The sequence below is a fragment of the Mustela nivalis genome, assembly GCF_964662115.1.
Source record: "Mustela nivalis genome assembly, chromosome: 12".
NCBI classification, from domain to species: Eukaryota; Metazoa; Chordata; class Mammalia; order Carnivora; family Mustelidae; genus Mustela; species Mustela nivalis.
In genome coordinates this window covers 81,954,983-81,972,088 of record NC_139031.1, presented here as the reverse complement: position 1 = coordinate 81,972,088, position 17,106 = coordinate 81,954,983, and the positions used below count along the sequence as shown (strand labels likewise).

Sequence of the window (17,106 nt, the reverse complement as noted above, 5' to 3'; positions counted from 1 at the left end):
TACAGAAATGTGGAGAAATCTAATATATTTGTAATAAATGAATGTATGAATTGTAGGGGAGCAAAATTTGCCACCCCAAAATGTGTCTCTTTGGCATGAAGATTATTTTAGGCTGATTATTATTTTTTTTAAAGATTTTATTTATTTGACAGAGAGAGAGATCACAAGTAGGCAGAGAGAGGGAGAGAGAGAAAGAGAGAGAGAGAGAGGGGGGAAGCAAGCTCCCTGCTGAGCATAGAGCTCAATGCAGGGCTTGGTCCCAGGACCCTGGGATCATGACCTGAGCCGAAGGCAGAGGCTACCCAGGCGCCCCATAGGCTGATTATTTTTAAGAAACAAAGACTCAAGAAGTTTTTCTTTTTACCTCCCCCTAAACTGCCCAGAAACATTTAGATGGGGGTGCCTGCAACCAGAAAGAGGGCTATCACCAGAGAAAACTCTGTTTCATATCAGAAAGACTTGTCTGCATGGCATGACGAACATCGGCTCTTCCCATCTTCCTGTGAAATGTCTTCCTCTCCTCTGAAGTCCCAAACTGCTACCCTCTTCTCCCCATCTGCCCAGCTGCCTGTGGGTCTCATATTCTTATGGGGTCCCCCTCTACATATGTGGTTACGTTTGTCTTTCTCCTATTAAACTCTCTCATGTCAATTCGATAAGATTGCCAGAAGAATCCAGCAGGGTAGAGGAAAAACTTTCCATCCCTGACAGTTGGCAGAGTTGGCAGGATTTACTTCCTTGTCTGGATACTGCTGGCTCCAAGGCTATTACAGCTGAGAGGCCCTGACACCTCTGACAAGTGCCAGAAGAAGGTAAGAATTCTTACCATGAGGGTTTCTCAGGTCTTTGCCTGTTAATGTCTCTGTTGGAAGCGAGCAAGATGAGAATCGCCTCCCTCTAAATTTAGTTTAGCAGGATACAATATTTGTGGAAATAATTGCTTGGGTATAGCCACTGTGGTTAAAAAAGAAAAAAGTTGGTAATGAGTACTCCTGGACTTTTTTTTTTTTTGGTCCTATTCCTCCCAATGATGGTCACTGTTTTTCCTTGTCTCTGTCTTTTATGTAGTTTGTTATCAGGAGGGAAAAGCATAGGGTGGAAGGCAGGCAAAGGCTCCCCAAGCCTGCTGCTCAAGCTGGCCTCACAGACAGGTGAGTTCATGGTCACCAGACCAGCATCTGTTGAAACAAACTTTGCTGTGAGTCCCCTGTTTAAAAACTGGATGAGGCTTTTCCTTTCATCTCCTTCTACGTCCTGAGAACTTGGCTCTGTGACTAGTGAGAATATTCTCTCTGTTCTCTACCATCGGGAAGGTACACCGACGGGTGCACCTTGGTGGCCAGGGTTGAAAAGCCCGGGGTTTGGTGGCACAGAGTCACAAGTGGCACTCTACTTGTCCAGCCATGCCGGCTCTCTGGGAGCTTGCGATAAAGCGCCCCAGTCCTCAGAAAGCTTTTGTATCTTCTCCCTTATCTTCTCTGTTAGTGCTAGGAAAGTCTCATTTCAGTAGAACCTGCCTGGTGTCTGAGATTAGCAGGTTTGTGACTGGAGGCAGCTCACGTTCTTGCGGGAAACCAGGGACACTGTTTTCACTACACCATCCTTTCCGCCTGTGCAGTGAAGGCTTCTGCTTTCCTAGATAATCTCTGGGAGTGACCTGGCTGGATCTTGTGAAGGCTGCGTATTTTGCATTCTCTTTTGGGATGCTTTTTGCATCTTTGGCCAAGCCATAAAAAAGCTTATTAGTTGGAGTCGCTGTTGAGATTAATAGGTCCCACTTGTTGATGGCCAGAGGATGAATTTTTTGAATTGAAAACTTCTATATTTGAGAAACTTTGGAGAGCTCTCTTCCTAAACTATTGCCTTATTAGCACATGCGGAAAAGACCAAATTAAAAAGTGGATACAAAGAATTAAAATGGCTTAGCCTTAGATATTCCTTTTTACAAGATGAGAGAACAGACATTAGAATAAAAATTAAAGCTCCACATTCAATGTAAATTCCTCCTTCTTAAAACTGAAAGAATTAAGCATGCCACCTTATAGTACACCTGCCCATTTTATGTCTCAAAACTGCTGTTCCAGAACCTGTAGGTACAAAAAAACAAAAAAAAATGCACAATCCTACTAAGCTTATTCTGTGTCCTGATAGCTTGGTGTGGCTTTCTCTCTGCCTGAAATCTACCGGCTCTTGGTTCTTTTGACTCTTGGGGAGTGGCTCTGGATGTTGAGAAGGTAGGATCCTTTGCATTCTCTTTGAATACATCTCTTGATGCATGAAGTTGTTCCGTATTGCCCAAATATTTACTATTTGTCCCAGCTAAATACTGACAAGATATTTAAAAGAATTTTTTGGAGGGGAGAAGGGGAAGCAGTTCTGTGGTTAAAAGTTGTTTGGAAGTTGGAAGCTGATATTCAAAGCCAGAGAGGATTTTCTAAGTTCTCTTCCCCAAAGCTGAAAGGAAACCATGTGCTCACAGGGCGTGAACCAAATGGAGACGATGTGTCTAGATGAGTGGATTGCCCTTTGATATCATTTAGGCTGTAATTCTTTGGGGCGAGGGGGTGGGTGGGTGGTGATTGAGAGCAACTATTCTTTTTTTTTTTTTTTTTAAAGATTTTATTTATTTATTTGACAGACAGAGATCACAAGTAGGCAGAGAGGCAGGCAGAGAGAGAGGAGGAAGCAGGCTCCCTGCTGAGCAGAGAGCCCGTTGTGGGACTCGATCCCAGGACCCTGAGATCATGACCTGAGCCGAAGGCAGTGGCTTAACCCACTGAGCCACCCAGGTGCCCTGAGAGCAACTATTCTTATAAGTCTTTGCAAAACTAACAACGAAAACAAAAACGTAGCTCTAGAAGCAACCCAAAGTCCATTTAATGCTTTTCACGGATCTTAAGACTTCCTCTATTTATTTCAAAAGGCTTGTGAATTATGGACCTTAGGAAACCAAAGTTCTTCTTGGAGGAACTTTCATTCTTTCTCTGTCCCTTAAAGAGGTAAACCTTACTATATCTTTGAAACATAAACACCCCAGGAGGTATCTAAAATAATGCCCATATTCACCTAAAACTAAAGGGAAAAAAGAAAAGAGAAGTAAAGAAAGGAAAAAGAAAAGAAAGGAAAAGAAAAGAGAAAGAGGCCTTTTAAAAAATACATACTTCTGCACAGTTTCGGCAAGATCACTTGTCAAGGGCAAGTACAAATTAGGCACAAATCAGGCATCTTCATTAATATGAATAGAAAAAAGCTTTAGCCATCTGAGTGGGTAAACGTCTAAACTAGTGAGTTTTCTGTTATTGTATCTGATTTGTTGCTAAATTTTTAAAATTAAAAGCTACAAGCTCTGTTTGCCTGTTTATGTATGTCTATGTATGTATAATATAGAAGTGGTATTTTTCTACCTCTGGATGGCACTGCCAAAATTAATTCATAAAAGAGCTCCATTTAATGATTGGCTTAATATGAAGTGCTTATAAATTAAGCATTTCTAAATCTCGGGAATATGAGAAATTAACCCAAATGTTTTTCAAGTTTATGTGATCTAGGGTATTTTCAGTTAAGTTTGCTGGTTTAATTAATACAGACATGCCTTCAGAGTTATCCACATTAAGTATAGTACTTGTATTCCACTAAAAGTCAAATGAATTCATGTTATTTTTGTTACAAAATTTGTCAGCAAAAAACCAACCAAACAACATACGAAAGAAAATCTTAAGATGACAGCTAAGTCCTTTAATATCTCATGAAATTTTCATGAGTAATTTAAGTATGATTGTTAAGAACAAAGGAATTAAGTCGAAGGGAGTGAAATAAGAGTTTTTAGGTGAACTTTTTTGCAATGACTGCTTTATGAAATGGTTACTTAGTTTCCCAAATCTCTTCGGTAACTTTCACCTTGAGAATTTTGCTAAGTTAAATGAAATGATGAGACTTCACTGACTGTCTAAATCATTTCCAAATAAAATAAAACACTGAAACATTAATTGCTAAACAAGTCTAAGTTTACCTATTTTTGTCTTCCTGTTGCAGGGAAACTAACGACGTTTGGGTGTGTTAGCAAACACGTCTCATGCCACACTGGAAGACTGTATTACTGAAGAGGGGCATAGGCCTATGTTCTGTGCGGTCTCTGGGATGGTTTTCTTACATTGCAGGATGGGGCCTTCATTTCCTGGACAGTTTTTCATGTGGTTTAGGCTCTGCTTTCTCAGGTTGCTGGTCATGTTGGATTGGGATCCACCCTAATCATCTCATCAGAACATGATCCCATTGGCAAAGACTGACTTTCCATGTGAGGTCTTCACGCACAGGTCCCCAACTGTGTCCACCATGTGCCCTGAAGTGTCCAAACCCTGAAAATGATCAAGGGAGTCTGCCTGTGGGTTCAGAAAACCTGGCTCATCTGCTCAGTCTCACCACACCTCATGCCCTCATTTTTTCAGCACCTAGAGATCCTCATCTGTGGCCTGAGAAGCCTTGAAGTGTTCATAGCCTGGACCAATCTATGGGAGCCTGCCTGTGGGTTGGGAGGAGCTGGTTCATGTGCACTCTGTTTCTTACCACACCTGCCCTCTTGTTTCTAGCACCTCTGGGTCTTTTCCCAGGTGTATGGGAAAGAGAGAAAAACAGGAGAACAGTGACCAAGCACCTCTCCAGCACAAGGTAGGTGAGAGTTGGAGACTCACCAGTGAAGAAAGTTACTCAACCCACTGTGATCTAGTCCCTTTGTGGTCACCAAAAAGATGTTACTGGGTGAACTGGGGAGTCCCCAGGCCCTGGGGCCTCAACCTAGCCAGACCCAAAGTAGTTGCCAAAGGTTCTAGGTTTTCTCATGAGAAGGAATTCAAGGACAGGTATGCAGCAGAAGGATGAGTAACAGAAGCAGAAGTTTTCCTATTCTTTGACTTGGTTGTGTCTTTTGGCTCAAGACTCAGCAATAGGTAAACCCAGTTTTGCATAATATTAGTACTCACTAGAAATTAAGGTTTCTTTCTTTCTTTTCTTTTCTTTTATCTCTACATCCAATGTGGGGCTCAAATTCATGGCCCCTAGATCAAGAGTCACAAGTTCTACCAACTGAGCCAGCCAGGAGCCCCTAGTAATTAAGTTTTCTAAGGATTAAGAATTCCAAGCTTCCTACAAGTTAAGAATTCTAATTAATATATATATATAATTAAAAATTATATATATAATTTTAATATATAATTTAAAAAATTATATATATAATATATATTATATTATATTATATTATTATATTATATTATATTATATTATATATATATTATAATATATATATTATTATATTATATTATACTATATATATTATATATCTATAATAATATATATATATATAATTAAAGCTACTAGAAATACTAAGGGAAACATCTTGAGAGAGGACTTTCCATCCATTTTGACCACAGTCTGTACATTCTAACTCATGAAGTTCTTTCCAGCTTAACTTTTAACTCAGGCAAAAGATCCCGCATGCAAAGTATCCTGTGATGGGAACTAAAAGTACCCCTCAAGCAATGATGACTGTCCTGATGCTATCAAGACCCAGTGTGATTGACCCTGAGACGGTAATGGATTTGACCTTCACTGCCCACCTGCATGTACCCACAAACCTTTGTCTGACATTTTCCTAAAATAAACCTAAAAGTATTTTCAGCACTTAGGAGACAGTCTTTGAGATGCTAGTCTGCTGTCTTCTTGATGCTGTCCTCACTAAAATAAATTCCTTTCTTGTTTTACCACCACTCATCTCTCTGCCTTTGGATTTAGTCAGTGGCAAGTGGCTGAATCTGGTCTGTTTGGGACCCTGGGAGCTAGGTGCTCTTGCATACTTGGGCCCTGATTACAATCTCTGTATGCAAGGAAAGTAAAATGTGTGTTGAGAAAAAAGGAAGTTGTAGGAGTTTGTGGTAAAGCAATCTTTGGAAAGGAATTTTTTTGCATTGTCAGGACTGACTAAGCCTGGAATGAATTTAATTAAGTGAATGAATTTTAATATCAAGAGTCAGCTAGGTACAAAATTAAAATTTGGTTTTATCTCTGTTAAAAGGACAAACAATCTATTGGATTATTGGTATGTTCTTGATAATAGATTGCAAAGTGTTTTTCATTCCCCTTAAAGTAATTTGCCTAGAAAACAAAAAATTCTGTGTTTTATCAACATAATGTCCTATGTGTCTTGTTGCCTTAATCTGGTCTTTTATTTACTGAAGAAAACTGAATTTTCTTAACATTAAAAGAGCTAAGTTTGCTAACAACTACGCAAACATCTCTATTTGCCTTTTAAAACTTTTATTGTCACTTTCATTAAGTAAACAATTAAGTATTGTTTCATAATGATCTGTGATCTGTTGGGGAGGAAGAATTTCTTATGTCCTTCAAAGTCCTTCTAGCTAGACTAAGAGTCACACTGACATGAGACAGATTAACAGGAGAAAATTAAATTTAATAGCATACATTTAGGAAACCCACACAGACATGAAAATTTCAAAGACAGGCAACATGATGCTTACATGAGTCATAGGGATGGGTAGGGGTCAGAGGATACAAAGGGGGAAGGAGACCATTAGCAGCAAGGTAAGAGGAGGTGTTTAGAAAGCAACACTTGCCCTATTATGCAGATAAATTTCTGAGGTAAAGAAGAACTTTTGTTAATGGTACTTTTGCTGATACAAGGAGGAAGTTGAGGGGGAGATAAAGAGCTTTTCCTGAATCTGCTGGTTTTGACTGCTTTTAACTTGAAATAATGTCTATGCCAAAGGAGTCAATCTTGCGGTGGCCTGCCCTTGGTCTTAATTCCTATTTAATATAATATTCAAACTTTTGGATACTGTTGACAAACTTTCCAGAATTTGAATTCTAAATTAAGTCTTTTTGACTTAAAAATAACTTTGAGATATGAGATATTCTGTCCCTGGAATGTCTAAAAAGATTTGTTTTCTCTCTCTTTATAAAAGAGAGCAATAAACCTAATTAAATTACATGAGAAGCATTTTCAAATATGGGATGATAAACCTTCTTAGATTATATTCTAAGGTCAATATTATTAATACAAGTGTTCTAGAAATTATATAAAAATTTTAAAATTCTGATATGTCCTGGTATAATGTTATTAGTCATAATTCTAGTTATTATCTTAAAATGTTTTTGTGTCACAGAAATAACCAAGTTTCCTTGTCAATTTTACTTTAATAAACTCTAATTAGACCTTTAACCAAGCCACTTTTAAGTCTTTTATCATTTATAGAACTTCTTCTTTTACTCAGATGCTTTTACAAAAGTGTTCCCGATAAAATGCTTTATTTTCAAGGAGATTCATAGAGTTCACTACTCAACCAATGGAGCCACCCAGGAACCCTGAAAATGTTTTAAACCAGACCTGTAGAAATCTTGACTGGCTAACTTCAGATCTCAGAAATAGTTTAGAATTTGCTTCAAATATCAACCATTGTTTTTTTCTGTGGTTCCCAGAGAAATGCCTCTTATTAAGTACTTGATTGATTGCATAATATAAGCCTAACTTTGACAGCCCATTTATATCAACACTTCCTGAAACGAGTTTTACTAAATGACCTACCTTCAGTCTCAGGGCTGAGACCGGTTCAGTGAGATGGAACAATCTAACCAACTCAAATTCTGGACTGTGAAACTTCTTGGGTAGCATATTTACCTCATTTGCCTGACTGCAAAGTGAGGCAGTGAGTCTCATATCCTTACGGGGGCGCCTGTATGTACATAACTAAATATTTTCCCCCATGTAATCTGTCTCATGTCAGTTTGATTATTAGACCAGTCAGAAGAAACTAGAAGGGTAAAGAAAAGTGTTTCCTCCCCAACAATATCAGTATTTGCATTTGTCTGTATTTATATGTGACATTACTTGATACTATGAAACTCTTACTGGTTAAATTTTATTGTATTACTATACTGCTAAATAAAAAGAATTCAAGGATACATACTACCTAAAATCTGTAGTGGGGGGGGGGTGGATTTATCCGAATTGCTAAAACTTTGCTACTCAAAGTGTCATCCATGGATCAGCCGCACTGGCACCAACTTAGGAGCTTCTAGAAATAGAGAATCTCAAGCCTCAATCCCAAACCCATTGAATCAGGATCTGTATCCTTATGACTCTCCACTTCGAGTAACAGTGCTCTATAAGATTTACAACTTAGCCTGTGGGATCACTTTGTGAACTGTAGCGGTAGTTCACTAAAGCTGAGGAAAGAAACAATAGTTCTGATCAAGGCACAGAAGGGAATGATAGTTCCAGAAGGAATGAACTCTGCTTCACTGGCTGAATTTTGTTTTTATTTTTTTAATTTTTATTATTTTTTAAAGATTTTTATTTATTTGAGAGAGAGAGAGAGAGAGAGCGAGCGAGAGAGCGCATGAGAGGAAAGAGGCCAGTGGGAGAAGCAGACTCCCTGCCAAGCAGGGAGCCCGATGCGGAACTCGATCCCGGGACTCCAGGATCATGACCTGAACCAAAGAACTGAGCGACACACGTGCCCCTGACTTTTGTTTTTAAAGAAAGACTGTTGGTTTTGAAGTTAGTCAGTGTTTTAACTAAGTATAACTCATGCTGTGTTACTGTCAAGAGTTAACACCACAGAACCATTCAGAATTTCAATCAGGACAGGACAGTATCTATCCCTCGTCTGCCTGGAAAGTATTTGGAATTTGTGTTAAGAGTGCTTTCTAATTTTCACAAAGGATTCTAACTGATGTTTAATATTCACTTATTACAGGATTTTTTTTTTTTTTTTTTTTACGAAGTTGGCACATTAGTCAGCTGCTATTAAAAAGAACAACTCGGAGCCTTTCTATACATTCTTGAGATTCTCAGAGGTTCAAAATCTGCAGCTCGGCCCCTGGCTTCTTACTCCTTTTTCCTGGCAACAACCGGAGGAAAGAATTAAAATGATAGCAGACTCTTGCCTGAAAAGCCGAATGACAAAAAATCCCGGTTCCCTACATTGGACATATGATTAGCAATGAAAAAAATAAGTGGTCTGATCTGTCATCCTTGAATTAATCAATTGAATAAGCATTTATTCAGTGTCTGTAGGTGCCAGTGTGGGGCCAGTGCTGGGGCTCAAAGACGAATAACACCAGATTCCTGCCTTCAGTGAGATTATGTGACTTTGTTTTATCCATGACAGATCTCTTCCTGGCCTGTCGAAAAACCGGGAATTCTCGCTTTCTTTTTAATCAACTTACTTTGTGCTCCAGGTCAATGGGAGAATCAATGGCAATGAGAAAGTCTTGTTCCTTTTCATCTGTAAAATTAAACCTCCTTCCCAAAATGTCCTTAGTCACTGATCCTCGTCAGTGAGGATAATCTTTCCTTCCCTCTGAGCCGGTTGTTTTTATTCTGTGGGCCTCTGGAGCAGAAAGAAAAATCATTTTCAAAGCTTTCTCTTCTGTTGAATGTGTCTTGCACGTTGGTGCTAAACAGGCAATAAATCATAATAAATGGAAATCGTCGCCCATGGCATGATCTGATTGAGTCGTTTAAACAATCACTTTGTGTTGACAAAGGGTACAGTGATTATGCCAGAGGAATTCAAAGGTGCTTGGAACAAATGAACTGGAGAAATTGCTTAAAAAATGTAGGGGTTTTCTTCCAGGGCAACAGGCTTCCTTCATTCCAGCTCAGCCTTGAAGACTGCAGACCCCAACAGATGAGTAATTAAGACGCTGCTAATTCTTCAGCCTTACTTTCTGTGGAGGGGGTCCACCCCGCATAGACGCCTCCTGAGACTTTGCCTTCTCAGTATGCGGTTTGGAGACATGAACCTCCCAGCGACCTGCTAATACCATTCAGCAGGTTGGGAGATTAGTCCTCACGTTAATATGTGGGTAGAGTCATTTAGAGGGCAGCTCCCAGCGCACACACAGCTGTACTCATACAGACATTAGACTTCAGCAAGGAAGTCATTATTTGTTAATAAAGTCCGCACAAATGGGCTGCTTTGGTCGGTACATTCCCCAGATGTCCAATTGCTGTTCTTGGGGGCAGCCCTCCAGGGCTTGTGGGTAAGAGCTATTTTGGCATATATTTTCCAAAAGAAAGTGCGGGATGGTAAATGACTTCTTTTGGGTCACCTTGCAAATCAGGGAGTTGGGAGAGAGTAATTTTAGACTTTTCCCACGCTGCTCTCCCGTAGAGCCGCTCAGGTCAAGCCCAGCGCCAGGCACCGGCTGGAGGAAGGACGGACGAGCAGCCCTTGGGGGCCTCCTGTGGGGCTGCAGCCTCTTCCTCTTTGTGCTGGCGGACCCTGCCCTGGCCGGAAGGGGACTCCCCATTCACCCTTTCCTTAGTTTGCCTTGGGGTGGGGGGCAAGGTCACACCACATGTGTTCAGACGGCGGTCCCTAGACTGGGAATGAAGGGATCCTCCTCAGCCCGTGCTCGGAGCAGACGTAGAGAAGCCTGTCTCAACCCTGAATGCGGGATAGAATCCTTTGTGAGGAGGCAACCGGCCCAGTCACCTCCGACTCCAGCAACAGGGCCCAGATGCTGGTTCTTTATGATGCGTGGCTGGTCGTTCCCCTGTGTGGGCAGGGCAAAGACCCAGAGCCTTCGAAACAGCGGTGCCTGGAACTGTTAACTGGAAAGAGGAATCCCACTACACTGTTCATCGGGGAAGTCCAAGCGCTCTTCAGATTTGCCTATTGCTACAACATTTTCTGCTCATTACGGTTGAACTGAGGAATGATCGGTGATTTGCACTGAAATAAACAACTTACCCGCTAAGAGGCTGATTGGGAAGTGTTACTCCTTTGAGAGGTCTTTCGGTAGGTCATGCATCTAAGAATACTAGATAATTCCAGAGGAGCCTCAAGATACGCATGCTGCCGCCACTGTGCCCAATGCAGGGGGTGAGCAGTCCAGAAGAAAGCTCCTTGTCCTTCTGTACACCAGCTCTACCAGCTGCTTTGCTGAGCGCCCGTGGTGTGTTGCTGGGGGAGACAGACGCATAACTCCGGTTTCTTCTGTGTGAGCACGTGCACGTCTCATCTGAAGCCTGCAGGCTTTAACGTGAGCCCTTGCGGAAAGAAAAATCTACCAATGCCGCTCACAGAGGGCCAGCTGCCTGTGACTGCAGCTCGAGGCTCAGACACGAAACGGGAGGCCTCTGGAGGCTCCCCAGGCTAAGAGCACTTAGATAACAAAATGCAAAACCCAGGGATGTCTGGGTGGCTCAGTTGGTTAAGCAGCTGCCTTCGGCTCAGGTCATGATCCCAGCGTCCTGGAATCAAGTCCCACATCGGGCTCCTTGCTCGGCAGGGAGCCTGCTTCTCCCTCTGCCTCTGTCTGCCATTCTGTCTGCCTGTGCTCGCTCTCTCTCCCTCTCTCTCTCTGATAAATAAATAAAATCTTAAAAAAAAAAATGCAAAACCCAGGACGGGCACTCTCCAAATTGAGATACAAATTTGGCTGAGTGAGACACATAATAGGAAAGTCGTGAGGCCAGGGGCTCCACAACGGCCGGCCGGCCAGCCTGCTACCGAGCTGCCCAGAACGCTTCCAACAAGTTGGAAACTCAGTGCTTTGCATCCCAGATGACTGAGGTCAGAATCTGCCAGACTCCAAGCAGCCTGAGCCTCTGAGGATTTCCTACCGTGGGGCTTCTGTGTAAGCCTCCCCGCCCTAAACCCCTCACAGAGCCCTCTCCTCACGGTGAATCCTAGGCCTCCCCGGGAACACAGGGACCCGCAGCATCTGGGGCTGGTCAGGAAGGAGGCCTGGGGAGGCAGAGCCGCTTTCTTTACTGTTTGAAAAGGCTGGAGGATGATTCCATTAACGTGGAATCAAGACATCTGCGAGTATAGGAGATATGGGTCCTGAATGGCTCCTTCTGATTTCAGATCTGTAGTTTTATTTCCTTTCTTTATCCATTCTTCCTCTGTTAAGGTCATTGAAGAGTTCTGCTCTAGACCCCAAAGAGTCAGGGGCCTGGGGCCTTTGTTCAGGTTCCCAGCGGTTGAGGAATACAGTGTTTGGCTACGTTTGCACACTTTGATAAATTACCCAAAGAGGAACAACACGATAGTTTTATAGTGCTAAAATGGCAGTTCTTTCCCAGGCTGGCAAACATTTTAGGCCCTGAGCCAGTGGGGATTGGCAACTGCTTTGTAAGATAGTATTCTCTAGAATGGCTTAGAGCCCGGTTGAATTCTGGGAGTCTCCGGAGAGTTACACGCTGATCAAGAGGGCATGAACTCCTCTGGGCTGATGTAGTACAGGCTTTCAACGTCTGGGCTGTTGAATCAAACTGCCTTGGTTCCGGTCTCTGTTTCTCCTCCCTGATCAAGGCCACCCAGCACTCTCTAGGACTTGGTTTTCTTATTAATAAAATAAGAGTAACTGTAGTGGTTACATCATAGAGCCATTATGAGGTCTGAGGGAGCTCAAGAGCTTCAGCCCTCCACTGCAGTGCCTGGCACACAGTCGACAGGAACTACATGCCAAATGAAGTAAATGCTGTTTTGTCACTGGTTGACCAAAGAAGACCCCGTCTCCTCGAGGCTCTCTGGAGGCCTCAAATTCAATGGACTCTCCTGGAATTACTCTGAATGAGTCAGCTTCATCCAGATCCAGATCTGGAGATTCCAAAATGCAGCTGACGGATGCAACTGTCCCACTACACAGATCCAGGAATTCATCAAGACATCAGCATATACAATGTACAGGAATGTGCCAGCGTCCCCTTAAACAAGCTGATGCAAGCCTTGGAATCAGGTCAGCAGGGCACAGTATGACGGAAAGAGCGTGATCCTCTGGAGCCAGATGATGGGTCATGTACTTTGTCGATTGCTTGCTAGCTGTGTGACCTTAGGCAAACTAACTTCTCTGGGCCTCATTTTTCATAACTTCAATACACACTACTTCCCTTGTTTTCTTCACCAAGCTGCCTTGTATGAACAAACTAGATAAAGACACTACACAAATATAGACTGGGATATTACTTTGCTGTCCTATATTACCTGCCAAGAACTCTTTTGCCTTTTTTGACTTTTTTGTTTGTTTTGTTTTTGACTGCCTTTTAGGCACTAAAATTGATAGAAGAGGCTTTGGACATCTCCATGTGAGCTGGATGGACCCTAATTTTTCTGCGTGTGGCAAGTGAAGTGTGTGATGGGGACAATCTGTGTGGGAAGTGTGGACTCTGAGCTTCATATCAGCCGTAAAGATCAAGAGAAAGTGGCCCTGGGAACTTAAGTTTTAGATTAATTTTTGGAAATACTGCTACTCTCTTGACCTCTGGGAGTGGAAAGGATTGGCCAACATCTCTGTTTATATTGACTTGAAATGACTGACACAACTGGATTAGGGTTTTAGGTTCAAAGTCCCAGAGGATGCACCCCAGGACCTTCCTCTTTTTTAGCATTTAAGCCTGAGTAGGTCAAGAAAGTCAAAGCCATTTTAATGGATGTGCAGCAATGTCTTCACGGTCAACTTCTCACATTGTTTGTTTATGAATGAGTGAAGGCCATTCAGTCTTGCACTTTATTTTTGGTAATGTCTTTCCCTAGGACACAGGAATCCCCAATTTACTGAGAGGAAATAATTATAAACTTTAAGAGGTGTCAGTTTCAGTTTCAAAAACCTAAAAACTGAGAAACGATGTCCTTTTGGTATAACAATTAATTTTACTAAGTTTGATTTTTGCCAGACTCTAACCTAAAGCAAGTGCAAAAAAAAAAAAAAAAAAAAAAAAAAAAAAGGCAATGAATGGATCAGGTCAACCACTCGGGTATAAATCTTATCTCTTTCAAGTTCAAGTTCAATCTCTTAGCTCTTTCATCTTCCCAGGGTAGCCTGATTAAAGGTAAAGGGGAAGAAAGAAAGGGTAATTTGTATCTTAACTTGTACTTCTATCTTGAGGAGAATATCTTTATTTCATAATTTTACAAGAAATATTCATGAAAATCATGCAATTTCTTCACTCCACCCCCAAACTTACAGTACTATTAATATTCTCTTTTCAGGATCCAGAGTTCCCAGGGCATTCTCTCTCTTTTTAAGATTGTCATCAGTTATTTCTAAGTGGAAATATTGTCGCTTTAAGTAGGTATGTCTGTGTTTATGAGTGCCCGTGTACACACGTGTGTGTGGTGTGGTGTGTGTGTGTTGTGTGTTGGGCTAGAATAGAGATTTTTTCTTTCTCTCCCAACATAGCCATGAGGAAAAACAGGTCAGCTGCTCTCACTGTCAATCCAGGGACAGAATGACACACATGTAAGAGCCACCCACGATGACATTAGCATATCCTCAGATCTCAGCTTCACCTTTTGCTGAATATTAGTGAACCGCTCAATCTTAATGCAGACTTTCAGTATAGTTTTTTATTCTTGTCTTATTTTCGCATGGGAGTATAGAAGACTGGTCGGTTTGGCAATTCTAGACTAAGGCACATTTCTCATTTGACATATGTCTTTGCGGAGACTATCAGATGATAGGCAACAGGACACAGAGGTCAACAAGACAACATCAGTGCCCTTGTGGAACTAACTTACCTTTTGAGGAGGTTAGTGTTTGGCTAATGGAGGCTCCTACTGAGAGATAGAGTCAGAGAATCAGTGGCAAAGTCAACATCATTCAAAGGACCTTAGTGTCTTCATTTGCATAAGGTGGGAATAAAGGTCAAAAGTGAATGGAAACTCAGGACTCAAGAGAAGTCATTTGAGGGAAGCCGGCCTCAGAAGCTTGAGAATGCATTTAAGTAACAAAGACAGAGGAATACAGGACAGCAACAACTGTCTAATGACCTCTGGTGGTGGGGCAGCAGGAGGTCGTCCAAGTCTCTAGTTCCTCTCTTTCCTCATCCGTTCGTTCCATAAACACTGAGTGGCATGTTCGCATCTCTCAGGCAGAGCCATGGCTGGCCATTGGGAATATGAAAATGAATTTCAAAACTGCTCTTTCTGACTTTGTGGAGCTCATATTCTAATAAAGTGCACCTAAGTAAATATGATACAATTTGTTAAGTACTTTAATAGAGTTATACACTGACAGACATAGAAAGTTCCTTCACACTTATTTTTGAGAGAAAATACCTGAATAATGATGACATTTTCATGAGCCTTTTTAGTTCTAGTCAACATCCTAATGCTTAAGCGTGCGTGTGGGACAAAGCCTCCTTGCCTCCCTCTGACACGGAGATTTCCTTTCATCAGAGTCCATGTCATTCACAACTCTGAGCAGTTCTCTTGGTAAAGACACGGATTCAGAGGAGACAAGAAGGCGGAGAAGTAGAAGGAGGCGCTGTTTCAACCTGTCCCCTAAAGTGAGCCTGTTACTTACCAAAGAACTCTGATTACCCATGAAATCTGCCTGAGATTAGAATTATACACTTCTGGATCTCTATGGGGGCAGAAGACGCCAGTGGACAGGTAAGGTGGAGTGGGAACACTAGACTGATATCGGAAGACAAACAAAAGGGGGAGGGAGCCACTAGAGGCGAGCCATTGGGAAATAATACCCCAATACAAGAGTACCCTGTGATTGGGGACCAGCATTAACTTGGGAGTCTGGTTGAAAGCACTCAAAAAGATCAAAAGATCTTAAGGGAAAATTGGTAAAAGACACAGATTCAAGTGGGAACATGCTTTAGCTTTCAAATTAATACCAGTAGATGAATTAGAAATGATTTAACTTTTCAACATCACTTGACCTTCCTGCTTTACCATTTCGCTGACCAGTTTCCCTTAAGATACACGCCAGTTTGAGGTTTCTATAAAAGGAAAGAGCTCTAGTAGTGTCATATGCTTATTTCTCAATCTGTTTCCCCTTTTCTGCTAACTTTAATATATCAACCAATGTGTGAGGGGAAAACTCAATTGCCTTCTTGGCAGCTACAGAGCTAGTTCACCCTTGGCTACTGTGTAAGTTTTTTTGGCTCAAAAGCTTTCCAGGGCTAGATCAAAGGATAGTGGGTTTTTTTGTTTGTTTGTTTTTGTTTTTTGGTAATGGATGCATTTTGGCTTAACTCTGAAACAAGCTGGCTTTTCCTATAACTGAAAATGTTTGTGACTATGGCAACACTCTTATTAGCCACAAGGGAGTACTCATTTGTTGGTGAAAGGACAACCTCTTGTCTTTGCTTTCGTGCTTTGCTTTCGGGCAAGCAGCAGACCCCTCTAGGTATATTGCGAGTGCTTTGCAGCCTTATCCCAAGGAACTTAGAATCTAGATGGGAGATGTGTCTTCTCCACTCCTTCCTCCTCAGCTCTCCATCCCAGCAGCCCCTCTAGACAAAGTTCTCATCCATGAGCCTTATGACACTCACTCTATTGGACACTTGACAGCTTTGTATCCTTCCTGTGAACTCAGCCAAGGTCAAGACCCCAGACCTGGCAGAACCTGAAGGGTGAGCACACCGCTTAAAAACTGAGGAGCTGGGAACTTAATACCAAAGGAGGGCATCCCACATTCTCTGGGTCCTAATGGGCCAGAAATAGGAGTGGCTCGTGTCAGGCCGAGTGAAGACGCTACTCAGATGGTGTGAGCCATCCATCCGGGGTGGAGGTGGTGGTGGGGGGGCTGTTGGTCATCCAATTTGAATCGCCTTCAACAGGGCTCCTGTGGGCTAAAGATTGTGACCGTGGAATGGAATTAGCGGACAGCTTCATTGGACGTTCAATCTCTGCCTTACAAGCTGAACCATGGCCAAGTCATGGGGAGCTCTGAGGGTGTTGCTTTTAATCAACTTCCTCTACTAAATCACTCATGATAGCTCCAGCAGAAGCAAAATTAGCTATGGACCGACCGTACGAGCTACTGTTACCCTTATTCGCTGAGCAGGAAAGAACTAAATCAAAAGCTATAATTAAAAAAGATAATGATTTTTAAATTAGTTTTTATTAATAGAATTAAGCCATATTAAGTCTTGAGATGGTATCATAAATATGCTAGTAAAATGTTCTTCCCAAATGAAAACATATATAGGCTGAGTAATTTAAGAGTCATATATTGCATGTTGGTTTACAACATTAAATATTAAATATATTAACTGGCAATATAAAGTCGCTGAAGGACATTTTGCACGACTAGCTATGTAACCAGGTAACTGCTTATCAG

General features: G+C 41.8%; 1 protein-coding gene across 9 annotated transcripts in view; it reads right to left on the bottom strand.

Moving 5' to 3' along the window:
* The window catches only part of MAGI2 (membrane associated guanylate kinase, WW and PDZ domain containing 2), a 1,346,145-nt gene that overhangs the window by 33,269 nt on the left and 1,295,770 nt on the right, over window positions 1-17,106 (bottom strand). Inside the window, exon 22 of one of the 9 annotated variants that reach the window (XM_082691823.1) lies at window positions 14,706-14,908. The exons of the other annotated variants lie outside the window; for them this stretch is intronic. Within the exon in view, the coding sequence (XP_082547949.1) occupies window positions 14,832-14,908 (77 nt within the window). The 3' untranslated portion in view covers window positions 14,706-14,831. Of the gene's footprint in view, window positions 1-14,705; window positions 14,909-17,106 lie in introns of those variants that run through there. 9 annotated transcript variants of the gene reach the window in all.